The following is a 22,948-nucleotide window of genomic DNA, read 5'->3' on the forward strand; positions in this document are numbered from 1 at the left end:
TCCTATATTTCACCATGGAACACATTAGTACGAGTGCACTTTAGACTTCGACTCCTCAAACTTTCTACAAGCTTCCTAAAATCTACAGTCATCTAGAGAAATACTACGAATCATTTTATGTTCTTCCTGGTGCCTATATTTTAATGCGCTTTTTACCTTAAACAAAAATGGATACATGTGTCAAACTACAAAAAATAATAATGAAGATCGCGGAGCCATCAGTGGAATGCATAGATATCCACAGAAGAACAACTCGTTCTGCTTACTATATACACTTAAAAACCCTCGTGTTGTGTACTGTTCCAAGTATTGAAATGTTCTATTCAAAGAATCCCCTCTATACAAGAAACCCCGATGACTCAGTTTCATCTTGAATCCAACTTTTGCCACAAATGAACTGTTCTCCTGATGATAGGATCAGCTGAAAACCCTTCTGCGTATGCACTGATAGCTGTTAAAAGGCTGTTGAACTTGCTACCGTTGTCCTGTACACGATTCATTTTTACTAAGTTAAAATACATAAATTGAGCAATGTCAAAACATAATAGCGTACCTTCAACCATTTATAATACTACTACTTATATAATTATAATAAACAAATTCTGTAATTGGACCGAAAAAAAGACCATACTAAAAAAAAATTAAAAATATAGAAATTGAAAACTTAAACTGCCTTCGATGCCACAAACCTCTGGTTTATTAAATGAGAGATCTTTTATAGCGAGCGGTACCATGTACAATGGAAGATCAGAGCGCAACAATGCCTGTCATAATTTGAAGTACTAACACATAAAGACAAAATTGTATATATAACAGGACAAATAGATGCTGCAAAACAAGTAGAAAAAAGTGGAGAGAAGTAAATATTAGAGATTAAGATGCTTGCCAGTTCCTTGCTCAAGACTGCCTGCTCAGCATTTTCGATCAAGGCCTAGAAGAAAAATGGCAAATGTAAGCACAATATAAGTGGAGCGTCAATGGGGCATATGAAGGTGAGCTACAATAATTTTAAAAGTAAAATCATACTATCATTTACAGTAAGGAACTGACTACATTCAGATGCTAAATGTAACAAGAAACCTCACTAATAATGTTGAACCAGACATAAATTCCAATGAGAACATTTTAATCATCATGTGAGCAAACTTGCACATGAAGCATAGTATCAATCAGCAATACCTTTTTAATGTGATCCTCTTTAATTTGATCAACGGAATCCAACAACCTCTCCAATGTGCCTGTTCATATAGGTGAAGAGATATGCTTAAAACCATACATACATTAAAAAATATACAAGGTACAAGACCAAGTAACTTAAAACAAAAATCTTTTGCCAGTGTGTTCTAGAAAGTTAAATTATTTGGATGACTATATATTATCACATGCCAACCAAGCACCCAACCAATAAAACTCAAAAGTCAAAATTAATTCAAATAGTTTTTAAAACACTCAATAAGTAGAAGAACCAAACTGGGAAGGGAAAACAATCAAAGAAAGGACTGTTATATCTGCAGCATTATAAACTATTTAAGTCAATTAACTTACACTGTCTTTTTCTGGACAGTGTAATAAAGGTACTGTCAATTTGTGATTTTCCAGCCAAACCAAACACTCAAAATACATAAAGCAAAGGAATTATGATAAGAACCCAGGTATTTCATTACAGAAAGAAGTAATTCCAATGATAAGTCAGTGCATAACCTCTGACTCTCACAGGAAAAGAAAAAGGAAAAAAAATAAAACAGATAGAGCAGCACATAGCAGGGAACTCGAGCCCAAACCTCACCAAATTCTTGCCCAACCTCTCTCCTTTACCTGTGGCATTTTATCCAAGAGAGACCTCACTTTTTCTCTGTCTACTTTCTCTACTTGCTATATAAGCATTCAGTTATAAGTATAGTAAAAAACCCTCTTTCCCTCCCTCACCTTCCTCCCATGGTCCAGCGTAGGGGGTACCCTAACAAATTTATTAACACTCACATTTTCTTTTCCCTTACCATGTCTCCTTTTTTTTTTTTTTTTTTATCAGCCAAAATAATATAAATATTAAATGAGTACCAGAGGTACTAATAGGTAAAAGTTGCAGATTACGTTTCTGCTACATTCAAATCAGCCAATTGTTGATCCAGAGCAGAATGTAACCACACAAAAGAAGCTGTACATATATTTGACCTACAGTCCTATCTGCTAGTAATGCAGAATCCGGACCTAAGATTTGAATACCACTGATTATAGTGAGTGGTAAATAGATATTAGATTCTCGATTTGGGCATAAGCAAATAAAAATGCTTGCTTATTAGATAGGAAGATAGACTCTCATAGTTAAGCTTGTAAAAGTCAAATCACAGACCATGGCACTTGGTGAATATTGAATTCTCACAATGCCAGAACATGCTTTACCAATGAATCCAACACTAGACAAGAATCCTCAACTTAACACAACGTAACCTTTTGGAAAAAAATAAAGCAAAAGTTAATAAACCTCACCAAATCTACTAAGTAATTGCACAGCATGAACATCTCCAATTCCATGAACTCCTGCATTTATAAAGTATTAAAAGTATTAAATATTTGTTAAAATTTCAGAAGCTTATATAACTTTACCCCTAAGAGCATGCTTGGTACAGGATCATTCTAAGGAAATGATGATTCAATAGTTTGTCACATAAAAATACATATAATGGTGATTCCAATCCTAAGGACTAGACTCCTTCCAAAAATAAGAATGGCCCGAGGATGGGATTCCTTCTACAATAAGTGAATTTCTACAATGATGCAGGATATTGGTCTTGTTGAAATTAAGGAGAAAAGATAGAAAAGAAAGAATGGAAGATACAGTTTACTAATGAAATTGTGATATTATGATGATGTGGTGATAAATCACTGACCTAATACCAGTACAACTAAAGAACTAACATTCCTGACACAAGACTAAAAACAAAAATAATAATTCTAATTCTAACAGATCTAATGCCCATTGATTTCATAGGTGACACTACTGACTAATAAGAAACTATGCATATCCACAAATTTGAAAAGCTTATCAGGCTCACAATTACCCTTTTCTATTTTGTTTCTCATGTTTCAGCAAATGACGTTTGAAATGGAGGAGACAAAATAACCTGGAATATTATCAGATCTATCACCAGTAAGTGCGATCATATCTGCAAACTGGGATGGTTTCAGACCTCCATATCTCTCTTCAAAATCCTCAACTCCAAACGAAACCATCCTGTTGAAAGTAATAGAAACAGTCCAAAAGCATAAGAATAAATTACTTTGTAATATTATTATTAAATAGATTATAACACTTAATTTTTTAAAATCTTTCTGTGGCAGCCTTGTTGCACTTTATTTGAATTTGATTTTTGAGGAAGCATATTATTGAATTGCTATCAAGCATGCAACACATGTAATACAGTTTTTTCATCATTAGTTTATGAAAAAAGTTCATGCAGCACTCAATAAGCAATAGTAAGAGATAGAGCAACATGTGTTAGCATAATATTTAGATAGCCAATCAGGTATAATTGTCCACACTCTGTAAAATAGCAGAACCAGGGAGTTCAAATGTAAAAAACGGATCTATTTTTCAATTGTTTTGCTCTAGTAATGTGATTATCTATGTATAAAAGGGTAAGTGGGAGGAAAAAAAGGTAAAAATAAAAAGTTTATTAGACGATTTCTCGTTATATTAAAGTCAGAAATAAAGTGCTATCATATCAATTATTGCACTGTATCATTAGCCAGCACAAGACATAAAAGCAGAAATTATGTCTGATACTAACTCATCACCACGCGGAGCAATTCGAAGTAGACGTAGCGAAGGAGATAAAATCTGAAAAAAGTCTTTGTCGGGGGAGACAACTCGTACCTATTATTAAGATAAGACAAACATAAGTAGTGGTGACTTAGTAATGTCTTTGAGGGCATTTCCATAAAGAAAGCATAAATATCAAGCTATTTATAATTTTATTCAAGCAGAATGGCCACATCATAATTCAATCAAGTCTCATCAATCACACTAGTAATTAGCATGAAAACACCATAATAATCATTGGCAGCAACTTCAATATCATCAACAGACTAAGAAATATACAAATCAAACAAAACAGAAAATCAATGGTATTTTCACCAATACTAAATAATAATTACTACCAGGAGGAGGCAATTGACAACAGAGGACAAGGAAAATCTTCAACTGTCAAACCACAGGAAGGTAGTCAAAAGTAATTCGATTGCACAGCTATTCAGCTAAGCAAATTTTAACCTTCTTTATCAAAGCTTCAATATCACTACTTTTCCTTTCTACTTCCATTCAATTTAACCAAAATGAAATTGATACTTAAGAAACAATGTAGTTAACTTGTTTAAAACCCAGAAGATTTAACATTTCAACTGATTAATAAACTCAACACATGCAACAAGAAACACATATTTATAAAACTACTAGAATTAAGAATGGATTGCGCTTAACTAAACCCCAAAAGATTACTCAAGGGGAAAGGATTGCCCAGTTCATTATGTATTTTTGGCCATATACATAGTCATGGGATCTCCACTCTCACACCTAGGACAAGATATCTAGAGCATGAGGCTTGCAAGACCAGACATATACAGTGTCCCAAGATTATATAGGTTGTAATACCATATTAGAATTGAGAACAGAATACAGATTGGGCTTTAATTCAACCCAAAAAGCTAGCTCAAGGAGGAAATATTGCCCAAGTAATTATATGGAATATTTTGACCATATACCTAGCTGAAGTGGGATCTTAATAATAACATTGTTATTAAACTGAATAACACAACATTGACAATTATACAAATAGCAATGCTTACAGTAGAGAGAGGTTTTGCAGGTACTCTCTTAATGAAATGCACATTTACAACCATAATTGTACATATTCATTTGGTCAAGACTCAAGAGAACAATATTTTCTCAAATCTGAAAATGTGCATTAAGTAATATTCAAATTCATTAAGGAGATCACCTTGTACCCAGCATCAACACTCCTTAAGGCTAATGTTCCAATCACATCATCTGCCTCTACACCTGGAACCTATCATCAAATGATGTATATCAATTATATTATATTACACCCTTAAAATCTGTAAGCAGTATAAATCCACCACTTATACTTGCCTCAATTATTTTTATGGACATAGCCTTGATGGATGCTTTGAAGTATTGAAGTCCCTGAACAATGGTATCAGGAGTTGGAGGACGGTTGCTCTTGTATGCGGGGTATAGATTGTGCCGAAAATTCTGGCCTTCAAATAAAGTGCACATGAAATTAATATTCATAACATTATGAAGCTGTAATACAAAGTGTTGAAGTAAGACATGGTCAACAAATACAGGTAAAGCTCACTTAAATAGGGAAATTAATCAGTTAGTCATTCTAAAAACACAGTAAATCATAATAATATTAACTACCCCAGTGTGATTTGAATTGAAACCCATTAAAATCAAAGTGAGACAAATATGAACAGAATAAAAGATCAGGATAAAGAACCACATTATTACAGCCTACAATTATAAGCAGATTGATATTGTGGTCCTCAAATGAAGGTTGAGAAAAGAATATAAAGATGGGACAGTACAATCCAGGAAGTACATATTTATATTTAATTTGGCTTACAACAGACCAGGAAGACAAACACACGGTCTTCATTGATATGGAAAAGGTGAAAGATATGGTGCCAAGAGATGTATGGTGGAAGGGCCCAAAAGAAGAAAGGACACTCCATATTGCCTATTTAGAGCAAACAAGGCTATGTATGAGGGGATCACAACTGGTATGAGTATAAGTTAAGGTCACAAATAACAATAGATTTTCCAAAAACTATAGGACTGCATCAAGGGTAAACTTTGAGCCCCAATCTTTGTACTACTACTACAGAGCATATTCAAGAGCAGTAGCATGATGCATGCTTTTTGGCAGATGATATAGTCCTAGGTGGAGAGTTGAGAGGGAGATCAACGGGATGTTCTTGACGTGGAGCTGGGTTTTGGAAGGCATACCTCAACAAAATTCTCACGGTTTAAGTATCATCGATATATTAAACATAAGACAGAGAAATAGAGGGAAATGTAAACTGTAGGTTTCAAGCAGGGTGAATGAAGAGGAGTGCCTTGAGTGTTATTTGCAACAAAAAGGTAAGTACCATCCAAGCTTAAGAAAAAAATTTACCACCGCTTTAACTATAAGACCCGCAACACTGTATAGACTAAGTGTTGGGAAGTAATAGGCCAACAAAATAATATATACTCAATGTTTTGTCAATGGACATGATTGATGATTCACACTAGAAGTCTAGAACACTATGGCATCATTTGATCCATTTAGCCAACCCAACCTATAGGGAAAAGGCTAGATTGGTTTTGTAAGTTGGCTTAGAAATATAAGTATATAACCAAAGCATTAGATTCTCCAAAATCTAGAGCCTAACTTTCTTGACAAGTCCGGATTACCTCCAACCTTATGATGACAAAAGTGCATCATCTGAATGAAATCCAGACATATGAATGTCAAAGGCACCTAAATAGAGAGTTTAGGAGCTAGAGGAGTTTTACTTGGGGTGGGTGGACAAAGTAAGAGAGCACTTTATTTGTGCAAGCCAAATAATTTAAGAAAAAATGCATAGAAATTTTTTTTTAAAAAAAAATTAGGCACACCGCACACCATTCCACTCTTGCCCATATATAACCACAAAAGAATGAGGTTCAAATCCTGACACTGTTCTCATATTCCAACTTCATCATGCAAATACTGAAACTCAGAAACAAACATACCTTTTGCAGTAAAACTTTCTTTTGATGAATTATATGTATGACCAATAGGAATTCCTGAAATGAAAAGGTTTTCTCTATTAAAATTGTATTTGAGAGTGGCTTTACAAGCCAGTGAACCTGAGAAATGCAAATTAGCTGCTAGGAAGAAAGAGACGCAAGATGATGCGTTTCAAATCCTTAATATGCCCAGAAACTATCAGTACATCAACAGCTTGTAGAAGGAATTTGTACATGACTGAACATAGTTTCCTCCTATGCTACTGTCTTCACAGATCATAATAAGTTCCCTCTACGTACAACATCCTAGATTATCAGTGCAAGAATTTGGTGGGAAATCATGCAGCAAATAGTACTTTATTGTCTATTTATCTAATTATACTTTCCAGGTGAAAAAATATTTCTTTCTCTTCAGTTTCTGATCAAAATCAAACTAAAGGATGCTATTTCCTAAAATGCTAATGATTAGACATCAAATTACTTCTAATTTCTGTAATATTTATTCTTTTATTTATGATTAAGGTAAACCATGATATGAATCCATTAGTACAAGATATGCCAAAACAAACTCAAGAAGATTGCAAAATATCATTAAAACATCCAACTCCATTAATTTTTCACTACAAAATTCCTATTGTCATGTTAAAACAAAAGGCCAATACTTTGGCAGGAACGTCCAGCAGAAATAGAGCAATAGCATAAGTCTATATTCCAAGTTTTAGTGAGGCAGATAGCACAAGGATGTTTTAGTCTTATCCTCAACAGGAAACCTTGTATACTTCATATAAAAGAAATGTAAATAGTGTATGACCAATATTGCTAGTAGAGGATGTTATAAGGTTAAATATTATGACCAATATTGCCAATCTGGAAACCAGACTGAAAAGATGCACAGGTTTAATCAAACTTAACAACATCAAATTATTTTATTTGTATAACCAGTTTGACACATTATCTTTTTTGTAAACATCTCATTAACTTCGTAAGTCAGTGTAATATGAATTCAATTTTCTTATGGAGGAATCATTTGAAAATGCAGACCAAACTGAACAGATCTCCTAAAGTTAAAGATCACACAAACAGTACCAAAGTTATGTAGGTGTCAATTCTTCCATTTCATTCACAACCACATTTCTAATTTAGGGCTTCATCCATTATGCCCATCGTGCTATCCTTGTATTCCATGTTTTGCCTCCCAGCATCTTTATTGTCATTGGAGTCAATAATTTTTCTTTTCTATTCTTTTGTAAATAAAGCAATCCAAATTCAGTCAAGGAAACCAATACTATCTCAATCAAAACGTTAGGAGCACAGCAAAATGCTGCATCAAAACTATAGTTCATATTAGAGTATGTTGTTAGTCAACTGTGAAAATAGTTTTGTAAACTAATTGTAAGGGCTATTAGCTTTTGCTAACGACACCTATCTTAGAGTTGGTTAGAATTAGTTAGAGTTGGTTAGGTTCTGTTAGTTAATTACAATTTTGTTAGTTAGTTACAATATGTTACAATAATAGAACAGAGGTCTATATATACCTCTTTTATAACCTTCTGTAATTAACTTTTGATAATCAATAAAATTAACCTTTATGTTCAACAAGTTTTCTCTCCCTTCTCTCTCTCAGTTTATTCAACATGGTTTGACAGGCTAAAATCTACTTTACTGCAGTTTGGTTTTATTGGAAGCAAAAGTGATTCATCTTTATTCATTTTTCGCCAACAAATTCATGTTTATCTCCTGGTCTATGTGGATGGTATAATTCTAACAGGTAGTTCACCTTCACTAATACATCAGATTACATACAAGTTAAACACTGCTTTTTCACTCAAGCAACTTGGTCATCTAGATTATTTCCTAGGTCTGGAAATCAAGTATCTACCCAACAGTTCTATCCTTATGACTCAGACCAAGTACATTAGAGATTTACTTCACAAGACTAACATGGCTGTTAAGCTCACTCTATCTCTTCTCCAATGGTATCCAACTGCAAGTTGTCTCGACATGGTGCTGATGTTTTTCATGATCCAACCTTATACAAGTCTGTAGTTGGTGCATTACAGTATGCTACCCTTACTAGACCTGAGATCAGTTTTGCTGTCAACAAAGTTTGCCAATTTATGGCTGCTCCTTTGGATTCTCACTGGACAGTGGTAAAACGGATATTAAGGTATCTGAAGGGCACTTTGTTTCATGGTTTGCTTCTTCAACCTATATCTGTTACAAAGCCCTTAGTTATTCGAGCCTTTTGTGATGCTGACTGGGCATCAGATGTGGATGACAGGCGCTCTACCTCAGGAACTGCTATTTTTCTTGGTCCAAACTTAATCTCTTGGTGGTCTCAAAAGCAGAAAGTTACTGTCAGGTCTAATACAGAAGCTGAGTATCGCAGTATAGCTCAGACTTCCACTGAATTAACTTGGATTCATACTCTGCTAACAGAATTGCAAGTTTCATTCACTACTCCTGTTATTTTTTGTGATAATCAGAGTGCAGTTTCTATTGCACACAATCCAGTTTTTCATAACCGTACCAAACACATGGAAATTGATGTCTTTTTTGTAAGAGAGAAGATTCTGGCCAAGCAGCTTACTATTGTCCATGTTCCAGCTTTAGATCAGTGGGCTGACATTCTCACCAAGCCTCTTTCTGCGTCACGATTTGAAGTTCTTCAAGGCAAACTCAATGTGAAGAGTGTTTCTCCTGAAAACTCTTCCCCTTGAGTTTGAGGGGGGTATTAGAGTATGTTGTTAGTCAACTGTGAAAACAGTTCTGTAAACTAATTGTAAGGGCTGTTAGCTTTTGCTAACAGCACCTATCTTAGAGTTGGTTAGAATCAGTTAAAGTTGGTTAGAATCAGTTAGAGTCGGTTAGATTCTGTTAGTTAGTTACAATTCTGTTAGTTAGTGACAATCTATTACAATAATAGAACAAAGGTCTATCTATACCTCTTTTATAACCTTCTGTAATTAACTTTTGATAATCAATAAAATTAGCCTTTATGTTCAACAAGTTTTCTCTCCCTTCTATCTCTCAGTTTATTCAACAGTTCATAATTGATCATCAATGTAATCGCACTGCATACACCAGTAGAAACTAAATAGTACAGAAAAGTATCTCAAAGATTAAAAAAAGCTAATTTTTTATTAGCATGAAGGATATAAGAGGAAAAAATTAAAAAAGCATACAAGCAAATATAGAGGTGGTCACTCACCATCATGGTCAAACACTACCTGCATGCAAAAGAAACCAAACTATATCCGTAAGATTAACTGATTGTAAACACGGGGAAAAGAAAAAGATTGAAATAACAGGAAAAAAAATAGTGACAATGAAATTTTTATGGAAATACATGTTTTTTCACATAAATAAAGACATGATGAACAGAACTTACCACAACATGGGAAGGGATAAATTTCAGAACATCAATTATCTGCAAGAAATATAACCAAGAATAACTATAAGATAAAAACAGCACATCAATTAAACAAAATGAAACTTGTATGTGTATTCATTATTCAACCACAATTAAAATCATATACATACTGTACTGTCAATTAAAAAAAATTGTGGTTCAATTTGAATGACTTCCAAGAAATCTGCATTATTTTTCTTCTTTGTTGATTAAGAAAACAGCACTACAGAGTTTCTTCAATGCAAATTAAAATTATTGCTCATTAAGTCTCTAAGATTAATCAAGAAGTGAAAAATGCTGCAGAAAAGTTAAATTATAGCTCTTTTAAGACCATATGTTTGCACTTGCTGACACAGCAAACAGCATTATTTGATTAGACATACGATTTATATTATAAAGGTGTTTATATTTATATTATAATACAATGATAATGCCCACATGACAATGCCAAATGTAAGTCACTTAACAATAATATAAGAAGGTAAGAGATTATACTTACAGGCATACTTTGATGAGTATTGTATTTATAAAACTGTTGAAAATATACTTTTGTAACTGCATAATATTTTATTTTTCAATTTTTAAAATAGGATTTAGTAAATAAGTTGATTTCCTATATTTTAGGGGTAAGTCAGTTTTAATGGATTAGCCTAGTCAATAAGTGGTTCCTATCTTTAAGGAGCAAGTTAGTTTTAATATTCTATTTTGTTAATATCTTGTTATCTAATTAGTTTATCTTTTGCTATTTATTGTATCACTGTTGAGAACAATTTGAATTAGAATAGAATAATTCTATTTCTTCTGCATATGCATTGTCTCTCTTCTCTCCTCTGTTTTTATAATTTCCTCCACAAAACCAACAATTGGTATCAGAGTCTTATTCTTACGGGACTTTTACCATGGAAGGTGAAGCAAGTTTTTCCCACATAACTCTTCCAATCTTTGATGGAGAGAATTATGATCTTTGGAAAGTGAAAATGCAATCCTACATGGAGTCTTTGGATTTATGGGATGCCGTGGAAGAGGATTATGAAATATATCCGCTGCCTGAAAATCCCACCATGGCCCAAATTAAAAATCACAAGGAAAGAAAGATGAAGAAGGCAAAGGCGAGATCATGTTTGTTCACTGGTGTTTCACAAATGATATTCATCAAAATCATGACTCTTAAATCACCCAAAGCAATTTGGGATTATCTGAAAGAGGAATACGCTGGAGATGATAGAATACGAAGCATGCAAGTGCTGAATTTAAGGAGGGAATTTGAGCTTCAAAGGATGCAAGAGTCAGAGACAATCAAAGAATACTCAAACAAATTGTGGGGTATTGCCAACAAGATAAAGTTGTTGGGAAGTGATTTTGCTGATTCGAGAATTGTAGAGAAAATTTTGGTAACGGTGCCAGAGAAGTATGAAGCATCTATAGCTTCATTGGAGAACACAAAGGATCTGTCGAAAATCACATTGGCAGAAGTGCTACATGCCCTGCAAGCTCAAGAGCAGCGAAGGTTGATGAGGCAAGATCGTGTTGTCGAAGGTGCTTTGCCCGCCAAACATCATGAAGTTGATGAAAGCAAAAAGAATTTTTTCAAGAAGAATCAACCAGCAAGCAGCGAAAACAGTGCAAACAACCAAGGTAAGGATAAAAAGAAAAATTATCCACCTTGTCAGCATTGTGGCAAAAAAGGTCATGCACCTTTCAGATGTTGGAGGAGACCAGATGCAAAATGTAACAAGTGCAACCAGATAGGACATGAAGCGGTGATCTGCCCCAACAAAAATCACCATGATGAGGGAGCTCAGATTGCTAATCAAGAAGAGGAGGACCAACTGGTTGTGGCCACATGCTTCTTGAGTAGTGAATCAAGTGAAAGTTGGTTGATTGATAGTGGTTGTACGAATCACATGACATATGATAAGACTCTATTCAAGGATTTGAAGCCAACTAATGTCTCAAAGGTCAGAATTGGGAATGGTGGCTATATTCCTGTAAAAGGAAAAGGAACTGTTGCAATTTCAACGTGTTCAGGTATTAAATTAATATCAGATGTTCTTTATGTACCTAACATTGACCAAAACTTGCTAAGTGTAGGTCAATTGATTAAAAAGGGATTTAAAGTGTCCTTTGAACATCAACATTGCTTTATCTATGACAATTTTGGCCGGGAAGTTCTAAGGGTTAAAATGAAAGGTAAAAGCTTTTCATTTGATCCAGCAGAGGAGGAGCATACAACCTATTTCACTCAAGTCACACCCATGGAATTCAAGCACAAGAGGCTTGATCATTGCCATCTTGAAAGAATGCTAAACATGAAAAAAAGAAAATATGCAAAAGAAAATTTGAAGAAGTTTCAAATGGAGGAATGCAAGTCTGTTAGTACACCAATGAATCAAAAGGAGAAGTTTAGCAAGGAAGAAGGTGTTGATAACATTGATGAAGGATATTATGGGAGCTTGATTGGATGTCTAATGTATCTCACTACAACAAGGTCAAACATTCTATTTTCTAAAAAGAACAAAACTGGAATTTTTGTTGACAATCAAGAAGTCATTGCTATTGCAAACAATCCCGTATGTCATGGGAAGACTAAACATTTCAACATCAAGGTCTATTATTTGATAAAGATGCAACAAAATGGAGAAGTGAACTTAATTTACTGCAAGTCTAAAGATCAACTAGCTGACATGTTTACAAAGTCACTACCTATCAACAAACTTGAACTCAAAGAATTGGAGTTTGCAGTTCCAAAAGCAAGGAGGAGTGTTGAAGATATACTTTTGTAACTGCATAATATTTTATTTTTCAATTTTTAAAATAAGATTTAATAAATAAGTTGATTTCCTATATTTTAGGGGTAAGTCAGTTTTAATGGATTAGCCTAGTCAATAAGTGGTTCCTATCTTTAAGGAGCAAGTTAGTTTTAATATTCTATTTTGCTAATATCTTGTTATCTAATTAGTTTATCTTTTGTTATTTATTGTATCACTGCTGAGAACAATTTGAATTAGAATAGAATAATTCTATTTCCTCTGCATATGCATTGTCTCTCTTCTCTCCTCTGTTTTCCTCCACAAAACTAACAAAAACAAAAAAAGACTAACAATTTGATTTAACAAGTTAATCTTTTACTCTGAACACACTGATCAGCTTATCCCAAGAAACTACAAGCCAAAATACCCTTCACCTTTCCGTGTTTGGAACAATTGCTCTTCAAATTCAAACTATCTTATATTTTGTAAGTGTATATGAGTAACTAGCTCAGAACTAGTTACTCATATACACTTACATATTTCATTGTCTCTCCCAAATTATTTGTCTTTTTTAATGGGCATTAAAATTAGTTCTTTATATTTTTCCACAAAACTCAGTAATCTTGTTGAGGGGCAAAACTCTCTTCATCTATAGCTTTATTGTCAGAGACCAATGCAAATGTAGGAGCATAAAAGTTTATGAATTCTACAAATTCAAATGAGAAAATAAAAATTCGAACATCTTCATATACATCTATACAGATAACTTACAAGAGATAGTGCTGTAAACATCATTAAAACCCAATCTCCATTTCCATCAGCATGTGTTAGATGACCATGATGCAACTTTGCTATCACACCATGAAAAAGATTAACAACAATCAGTAACACTCCTCAAACAAAACCCCAAATCAAAAATTAAAAAATCAAAGAGTGAATAATAGAAAGCCAATTAGCCAAAATAGCTTTTAATTTTATCAATAGCAAAATTTACACAAAAAAGACACAAGTTTTATCGAAATACATGACACAATTAAACTCCTCTTGTTCAAAACCTATAGCAACATAGCAAATACACATCTCCAAATAGAAAATAATTCAAGTAAAGCCTCATTTTAGTGCCTGAATTTGTAAGGCACAGTCACAGTAGTCTCTAGAATCAGAAAAAATGTTAAATAAATTGTTTAAATACCTTTAGTCCTTAGCATTTTTTTCTTTTCATGTTTTTGTTGTTTTAGTCCTTACAAATTATGTTTACTTTTCTTTTCGTCCTTTAAGAAGTTTAGATAACATTTTTTCCACTGTTTAAAGCGCCACCTAAACCGTTTTAAGAGCAAAAAATATAACAAACATAAATTTACAAGGACTAAAACAAACAAAAAAAATTGCAAGGAAGAAAAGCAAAACAAAGGTATTTAAGCCTAAATAAATCCCTGAAATTAAAATTAATGTCAATAGTAACTTTAGGACAGGAATTTTAATTTCAAGGATTTATTTGACATTTTTCTAATTCCAAATACTACTACGACAGCGCCTCACAAATTCAGGGACTAAATTCCAGGGTTTACTCAAAATAATAATTCAGAGGAAACGAAGCCAACAAACACAACAAGTTTAAAAAGACATTGGATAAGATCACGATGTCGATGTAGATGATGGTCCATAAAACATTCACCACATCACACCCTAGAAAAGGAAGTGAAGAACACAATTCTAATTCTGCGTGAACTAAAAGTTGCAAAGAAAACGAAACGTGCCTAAAAGCTTGTAGTACGCGCGGTGAATAATCGAAGTTCCGTCAATGATCATAACTCTGCCATTCAAAGGCTCGGCGTTCGTCACGAGTTCCGCATTGCCAGCAGAACCTGACTGCAGCGCTTGAGCGGTTCCGGTTCCGATTCCGATTCCGGCTTCGGGAATCAACGTCCCCGACGCGGCGGCACTTCGCGGAGTTGCGGGAACGGCTCCCGGCGATTCTGAAGTAGCTCTACAATAACCCTAACGATAAACGTAAAAAAACAACAAAAAAGAAAGAAAATTCAACAGAATGAAAACACAGCACAGTGCAGCGAGTAACGATAACAACAATAATTGGTGAGTGCGTTACCTTAGAGAGTAGCGCGCGCGAGCGCGAAGAAAGAAGCAGCGACGGGGTTTGAAGATTGCAAGTGAAACCCGAGGCGGTAACGTGGCGCGGGAACGGAAGCTTCCTCCAGAAGGAATGAGAGTGAAGAAACAAAAACTGGTACTTATAGCAACACGCCATTTGTGTGAAATTTGTCGCTATAGCAGTGACAGTCACAGCATATAGACGTTGAAGCAAGTCACGGCATGGAAGACAAGAGAGACCGCGAGAGAAATGGAAGAGAAACAAACCTTGTGCTTAGCTGTGTCGGAAACAGGTGCTAAATAGCAAATATACAATTTTGGGCCAAACAGCGGGTGGCCCATTTTGTTCGCACCACCATTTTTATAATTCACATCCTATTATTTTCCTCAACCTGGGAAGCCTGCATTCTAAAGGGGCTCTTTTTGGTGAGATCACACCCACTCCACATAGCGTGCAGGCTTAGCGGGCCGACCGACATTTCACAAAAATAATTAAAAATAAAATAAAATTTTTGAATATTAAATTTGACCCATTTTAAACCAATTTAAAAATGAACTATGAATTATTTATTAATTTTTTTTTCCCAAAATGGTAATTTAATTTACATCTTGAACCAACATCATATTTATTTAATCTATAATTCTATCTAAATTAAAATATTATATCATCATTCACCAACCATTAAGACATATAAAATTGCTTAATTTCTATACTTTTTTAAAAATTTATTTTTACTAAATTTACACTCTTTATTTATTAGTATTATATATTTTTATATTAAATTATAAAAATGCTGTGAGGGACCACAGATAAAACTCATTTAAACCTGCAAGTTAAATGGATTAGGTTAAAAAGCCCCAAATCAAACAAGCTCAAAATATAAAGGGATTTTCTTCCTGCACCAGTCCAATCTCAAATACACCCAACAAAAATTTATAATTCCAACATTACCCTTTTCAGGTTTGGGGAGATGACCATGAGCCATACTAAAATAAGAATGGAAGAGGCTTGGACAATTGACGAGGTTGCGTTTGATGTTTGAGGCCTTTCAGTAGATTGCTTCATTCCCCCCACTGGTTTGAGAACAGCTTCTGCCAGTGAAGCTTGCGAACTTCCTTGAGATGAAAGAGCAAAGAATGCACTAGCAGTACATTAGGCCAAAGTTGTTGCATTGGAGAAATCACATAATTGCAACATTGATAGCATGATCTGGAAGATTGAAATCTAAAGAACGGGGGTAGGATCAATTCAAGGCAATTGTAGATGTTAGATTAGGGGTTTAGTTGGTTCTTTAAAAGTAAATGGGGGTTGTCTTAGTATTTTTTATAAAATTTTGGCACTACTGAGTGTTAATCCTTATTTAAGTTGTATAAAATAAAATTTAACTTTTTTCCGCTGTAATTTTTTTAAATATACGCAATAACTGATTGTGAATAGAAAAATAGACTATGACTTGCATTCAGGTTATCACATTAGTAATTAAGTCTCAATTAAATTAGTTTTATTTTCTGATTTGTTACCTACAATTAGAATATCATGTGCAATGAGATTTTCATCCCCACCTACATCTATTGAACAGTCAAGTGGTCTTGATCCAAAGACATACGTGGAGGTAGTAATTATAGTGCTCATTTAATTATTTCTTTTGCATCCCTTGCCTTGCCTTTAACGTATGGATCATATAGAAATGCTTATCAATTATTATTTTTGGTTGTGTCTTGAAGGTCACTTTTATAATAGTAATCAAAATATAACGTTTAGGCAGGTGTTTGAATCAACTTTGCGGATAGTTGATGTTAAGAAGGTTACGAGATGGGTGTATTAGAGATTGTAAGTGAAGGGCAAATTTGATTTTTCACATGTTTTGCAGGGTGTATTTGAGATTGGACAAATGGAGGAAGAATATCCCCTCAGTATGGGCAGGGCAGGCCCATACAGCGGGTGGCCCATTATTTTCGCACCTCTTTTTCTTTTTCTTTTTTTAATTCACATCCCTAATTTTTTGTTAGGTTTACTCAGTCTGGCCTTAACCCCTCACCTTACGCGCCGGTGCGAGACGCGTGAGTGTGAAGAAGAGACAAAGGTGCAGTTCTGGGGTTTGGCGGTGAAGAACAGAACACACACGATGGGGAAGAAGAGAGGTACAAGTTATCAAAAGAAAGATGCCAAAAGCTCGAAAAGTAAAACAAGTTCTCGCCATGGTGCTTATTCCAGTGATGACATGGACGACGATATTGATACTTGTAACACCATTTCTTTCTTCTTTTATTCTTTTCCTTTCTCGAGTTTAATTTTTCGTTATTATTTGTTTTACTATGACCAGCACTATATGCTAATTTTCTTATGATTTTTGGCGTGGTTGTTGCCGACTCACTTGTGTGATGCTTTGGTTTTGCAGTTCATAAGCAGAGGGACATTGTCCCCCTTGACATAAATGATGATGCTGAAGAATCGGAAGATGAGGAGCTCCCTATTTTTGATGTTCAGGTTTTGGTTGCTATAACTTATAAGCTCTTTAATTACTTAATTTTTTTTAATTTACGAAACCTCTTCTTTCACTCAATGGAACTTGAAATATCAAACTCTTTATGTTACTTTTGCTTTGCTTAACAATTAGAATAGGACTGTTAACGACAATTTGTATTTCATTTGTATACTTTGTCTCATTTTTTTTCTTCAAATATCGGTCGAAGGATATTGATGAAGATGAGGATGACGAAGATGAGGATGATGGTGAAGATGACGACGACGACGACGACAGGGATGACGTTGTGGCAAAGAGTAAGTAAGATATTTTATATTTGATATAGGTATACATATATATATTTCAATCTTCAAAGTACTCAATTAAATTTGATAGAGCTAGATGATGAGGTTTTATAGTAAAGACAAAAATGCATATATCATTTTTTATAAAAATATGTTCCCATGTTGTTGCCCAATTTTAGTTAATTCATATTGGACATTCTATATACCTGCTGTGTCTGTTGAAATTCTCAGTTATTAAGCATGTATTTATAGTTTTGGCTTATGAAAAAATATTTTTGCTAAAAAATCCCTTTGTTACTTGTGCAAGTTTTTTAAAGTGTAATTTATTCAAGAGTTGTAATTTCACTAAATCTATGGGTATGCTGTGCTTAGTGATTAGGCAAAGGAAATATTTACAGGGAAAGTTTGGTGGAGGCGATGATGAAATGAATGATGCCGATGATGATGATGAAGATGAGGAAGATTATAAACTTACATTGGGTGGGAAAAAATTCTCACACGGTGCTGAGAATCGAAATTTTGAGGTGACTATTTGAGCAATGCATGTAAAACTAAAAAAAAATTGTTTTCGTAGGTTAGGTAACATTTAAACCATTGATGTGTAGATGTTCTCCTGGTGGATCCATGACTCCATGATCTAACTTTAAAACTATTTGTTTTCTGGTGCATTTTATTGTTTCTGTTAAGTAATTGTAAAATTTTGGTTTAAGCTACAATCAAGTGATGATGAGGCCCCAAAAGAAGAGGAAGAATTGGCATTACAAATACAAAGGGAGAAGGCAAAATCCTTAACAATGGAAGACTACGACCTTGTGGATATAAGTGAAGACAAAGATAATGAGAAATTAACTTTGAAGGTTAGTGCTGTTGATGATCTCGTTGGTTTGTTGCCTTATTGTGGTCAATTTCCATATTACTTGAGGAAAAACACAATGGAGGAAGGAATATTAGGGCAATAAAACATATGGTGAAGGCATATGATTATGAGATATAGAGGTATGGTATCTATCAACAAACTTGTACTAAACTTCTATATTTTACAGGATGCATCAGATAAAGGAAGCGAAGCAATAAAGTCACTGGATAGAGATATAAATTTCAGTGTTGATGAACTGAATGCTTTGTCAAAGGAGGAGCAAATGAATGTTTTATATAGGTTAGGATGTTGTCTTCATCTTTCAGCCAATTGATTATGATGTTACCTTTTAATGCATTGCTTTAGTTTAATATCTGCCATATTCACTGGTGGATTAAATAAAACAGTATCAGATATTCACACACACACACACACACACACACACACACACACACACACATATATATATATATATGTATGTATGTATATTTGTATTAAAACATGTCTATGTCAATGCTGTCATTGTCCTATGCTTCTTCTTGACTAGTGGCTATCTTCTCCTTGCAGATCTGCTCCAGAATTAGTTGATTGGTTGTCAGAACTAAATGAGGCACACAGACAACTCGAATGTGAAATTAACCCATTTTTAAGCAAGGTTTTTCCTCTTGTGGCTTTTCTTTTTTTTTCCCTGATCCATGGCCATGCAAACCATGTAAAAAGAGTTTGGCCTGTATAAATATAAAATAAAATGCTTAGTTTCTATAGGAGTAGAGTCAGTCAATTTATATCTATCAATAATATATCTAAAGAGTCTTTCCTTTGATTTTATAGTTATTTTTTTATCTTTTGTGAAGGTTAAAAAGGGGGAAATAGTTATGAAAGGAGAAGTGCGTTATTTTGAGTTGAAGCAGCTTATTTTGCTGTCCTATTGCCAAGCTATAACTTTCTACCTTCTCCTCAAGTCTGAAGGGCAGCCAGTTTATGATCATCCCATAATAGCTCGCCTTGAAGAGATCAAGAAATTATTGGATCAGGTCTTGTTATTTTCAAAATACCTAAATATCTGTGACTTTAAGGATCTAGTTTCCAAAATCATTTGTCTTATGAGTATGGTTAGTGTAGTGACATAAAGAGCTTCCACCGGATGGAGAGCCCAAATATCACTTATTCATGCCTTGGCTTTCTTGTATACAGGATTGTCCATTAATGCTGTAACCTGGAAGTAGATGTAAGGGTATAGATATATGGCAACGACATTGCTTCATTAGTCCTGTTTTGCTAGATAATCAATGTTTCAACCAAATTTATTGGAAATATGTATGCTTATATTGGATGATTTATTATATTGCATACACCTATATTGGCAGCCTTGCTTACTCAATAGACAAACTGGTATAATTCATGCTAGATTAATGTATGAACTCTCTACTATGATGTCATCGACTGTGCATAGTTATCTGCCGACATTTACACCATTGATGTGCAATTGCACACAAATATTGGATTTGAGATGGTTTGTTTTCTCTGTTTTTTTTTTTTGCAAATTTTTAATGTGTGCCTCTCTCAACAGATAAAACAACTTGACACAAAACTTCCATTTGAACTTGAGGACATTCTTAAAGGAAATAATGGGTTAGAAACAGTAGTAAATTCAGATAATGAGAACGCTCCAACAACAGCTGATTCTATCATTAAAAACCAAGAGCAGCCTCTTGTCTCTGCCAAATCAACAGAAGAAACAGTGGTATTCGTCACTTCTTAATCTTGGCTTTTATATTTATCTGTCATCCAAATGGTAACCTTAAAAAATGTCCTCAACGGTCAACATTTTCTTTTATGTATTGATGCAGCCTAACAAGCAATTTGAGATGCAAAAATTGGAAACCTCAAAGAATAGTGTACAGAAAACAAGAAAAGTTAAACCTCAGGTGAATTATAGATCATGGCATATGATGTTTTGTACTTTTACTTTGTTTCTATTGAATCTCAGTATAGTATACCCAGAGTGTACCTTTTCATTTGATTTATTTTTTGTTGTTGTAAAAAGTTATTAATTTGACCGAGATAAACCTTAACATGGCAGAAGGATCACATTGGCGCACAGAGTTTGGAAATGCTAAAAGTTAGAGCTTCCCTCGAGGAAAAACTGAAAAACAAGGGTCTGTACAGCTCCATTGCTCCAAAACCTAGTAATGCATTAAAACGTTTGAAACCAGTTAATGGGTATAGCTTCACTCTTCTATCCTTTACATTACTTGTTTCAAGCATGTTGGAACTTATTAGCCACTTACAAATTTCACAGCATGCTCGAAACATATGATGATTTTAATGATGATACCATGGATGCCAACGGGGAAGCTAGATTGATTAATGGTTCTGTCTCCAAAAGAGTTTCTCAGTTCCTTAATGCAAATATGAAGAAGCCCAAGGTACTGAACTTCAAAGTTTTGCATGATGAATTCTGATGTCTAATTTCCTTTGCAATTCATAGTGGCTTGCACATTGTAAGCTACTTTAAAATGTCATTTTAACCACTGTATGTTGGTTAAGCCTACATTTGCTAAAATGAGTGGAAGGACTTGGGTCCCTTATGCCCTGTTTGGTAGAGAGGAGAGAAATAGGGTAGATGGAAATAAAAAGGGAGAGTAGAAATAGGTGAAGGGTAGAAAGTGGGCCTACTGCCAAATTTATTTCATTTTGTTTGTCTAAAAGTTTGTGTAGTACTGAAGTTCATGATGCAAAAAAAAAGAAAATCTTTCCTTTATTTTAGGCTGTAAAAATATTCATTCTTTATATCACCTGCCTTTGAAACATCTAACTGATCCTTTTTTTTGAGTAAGGTGGTTTCTGGTGATGATGATTTACCAAAGAGAGATGATATTGGTGAAAGACGAAGGAAACATGAGCTTCGGGTGTTGGCTGGTGCTGGAATTAGGACTGAGGATGATGATGATGATCAAATGGCTGATCTTGGACCTAATGAGGTTACCGATGAAGAGGAGGATGGTGGAAGTGGGGACTCAGAAAATGAATTTTACAAACAAGTGGAACAACTGCGAGCTGCAAAACTGGCAGCAAAAGCTGAGACTTACTCAAGGTGAAGTTTTTGTAGCCTTTTGGCTCTTTTGTAACTTGTTCGGGATATATATTATGCTTCAACATGACTTGGCTATTTCAATTTTATTGTTGCCATCATCTTCAATTTGGTAATAAAGATTGATTGCTATTACAGGAACTCTTCAGTCTCTTCATTGCCAGAGACTGTAGAAGGAAAGCGCCATATTTCTTCTCAGGTTCTTGCTCAATCTACTATGGTTTTTAACTGAATTGTTCATTATTTCTTACAAAATTGCAAGTCTTTACCTTGTTGCCAATATGCTGCAGATCGAGAAGAATAGGGGACTAACCCGCAATCGCAACAAAGCAAAAAAGAATCCCAGAAAGAATTACAAGGTACTCACTCTATCTAGAAGCATTCATTCTTTTGGGCTAACAAAACTCCTCAAATTTTGTTTGTTTAACTGGTGTCTTTCTTGCTTGACCAAATGTTTTTTCTCGCTATCCCAATGTGCAGCTCAAGCATCAAAAAGCTGTTAAGAATCGCAAGGGGCAGGTTCAGAGTATCAAGAGGCCGACCGCTCCTTATGGTGGAGAATCCTCTGGAATTAATGCGGCTATCAGTAGAAGCATTAGATTCAAGAGCTGATATTGTTATTAGCTTTACAATATATTTCCAAAATTATCCAAGTTTGAATCATTTACGTAGATGGAAGTATCTTGTTTACTTATTACAACGGTGAAAGTATAGCCTGTAGGGTATTGGTTGGGATATAAGCATATATGGCATATCAAGTCATTTGCAATTTTGCCAGTTTTGATCCTGTATTTTCAGAGTAATGGTATATTTTTACTTGTCAATTTTGTAAGTGACACTAAGATTGTGTTTGGATTGAGAATTTTAATTGAGGAAAGTAATTTATTTGAGAATTTAAATTTTTTTAATCTAAAATTCATTGTTTGGATATTTTTTTATGAAAAATTTAAGTTTTTTGAATTTTAAAACAAAACTTTAAACAATTAAAAGTGTGAAATTTAAATTTTTTTAATCTAAAATTCATTGTTTGGATTTTTTTTATGAAAAATTTAAGTTTTTTGAATTTTAAAACAAAACTTTAAACAATTAAAAGTGTGAAATTTTAATTTTTTTTTCTAAAGGGGAAAATTAAAATTCTCTTAACCTTTCAAAATGTTTTCG

At 34.1% G+C, this 22,948-nt stretch overlaps 2 protein-coding genes across 5 annotated transcripts; one reads left to right on the forward strand and one right to left on the reverse strand.

Moving 5' to 3' along the window:
* Nucleotides 1-237: 237 nt before the first annotated feature.
* LOC100811786 (DNA polymerase I, thermostable) lies at nucleotides 238-15,347 on the reverse strand. Of its 2 annotated transcripts, XM_003520129.5 has the most exons (15): nucleotides 15,066-15,347; nucleotides 14,716-14,956; nucleotides 13,730-13,809; nucleotides 10,188-10,226; nucleotides 10,008-10,026; nucleotides 6,800-6,853; nucleotides 5,147-5,274; nucleotides 4,995-5,063; nucleotides 3,789-3,874; nucleotides 3,123-3,232; nucleotides 2,488-2,538; nucleotides 1,180-1,238; nucleotides 887-931; nucleotides 690-764; nucleotides 238-485 (listed from the first exon to the last, which is right to left on the reverse strand). In XM_003520129.5, the coding sequence occupies exons 1-15, from the start codon at nucleotides 15,222-15,224 to the stop codon at nucleotides 366-368; spliced, it is 1,335 nt and encodes a 444-aa protein (XP_003520177.1). In that variant the 5' UTR covers nucleotides 15,225-15,347; the 3' UTR covers nucleotides 238-365. The 2 variants fall into 2 exon arrangements, with proteins under 2 accessions (XP_003520177.1, XP_006575022.1); XM_006574959.4 differs by lacking the exon at nucleotides 6,800-6,853.
* A 1,718-nt stretch (nucleotides 15,348-17,065) lies between these two features.
* On the forward strand, nucleotides 17,066-22,556 carry LOC100812322 (something about silencing protein 10). 3 transcript variants are annotated; one of them, XM_006574960.4, is made up of 16 exons: nucleotides 17,066-17,311; nucleotides 17,467-17,555; nucleotides 17,762-17,849; nucleotides 18,210-18,361; nucleotides 18,548-18,694; nucleotides 18,881-18,993; nucleotides 19,261-19,348; nucleotides 19,548-19,727; nucleotides 20,264-20,437; nucleotides 20,544-20,621; nucleotides 20,777-20,916; nucleotides 20,996-21,122; nucleotides 21,534-21,790; nucleotides 21,926-21,986; nucleotides 22,078-22,146; nucleotides 22,268-22,556. In XM_006574960.4, the coding sequence occupies exons 1-16, from the start codon at nucleotides 17,194-17,196 to the stop codon at nucleotides 22,397-22,399; spliced, it is 2,013 nt and encodes a 670-aa protein (XP_006575023.1). In that variant the 5' UTR covers nucleotides 17,066-17,193; the 3' UTR covers nucleotides 22,400-22,556. The 3 variants fall into 3 exon arrangements, with proteins under 3 accessions (XP_006575023.1, XP_014622492.1, XP_006575024.1); XM_014767006.3 differs by having other exon boundaries at nucleotides 20,780-20,916; XM_006574961.4 differs by lacking the exon at nucleotides 17,066-17,311 and having other exon boundaries at nucleotides 18,236-18,361.
* Nucleotides 22,557-22,948: the final 392 nt, after the last annotated feature.

The sequence above is a fragment of the Glycine max genome, chromosome 2, assembly GCF_000004515.6.
Source record: "Glycine max cultivar Williams 82 chromosome 2, Glycine_max_v4.0, whole genome shotgun sequence".
In the NCBI taxonomy this organism is placed as follows: domain Eukaryota; kingdom Viridiplantae; phylum Streptophyta; class Magnoliopsida; order Fabales; family Fabaceae; genus Glycine; species Glycine max.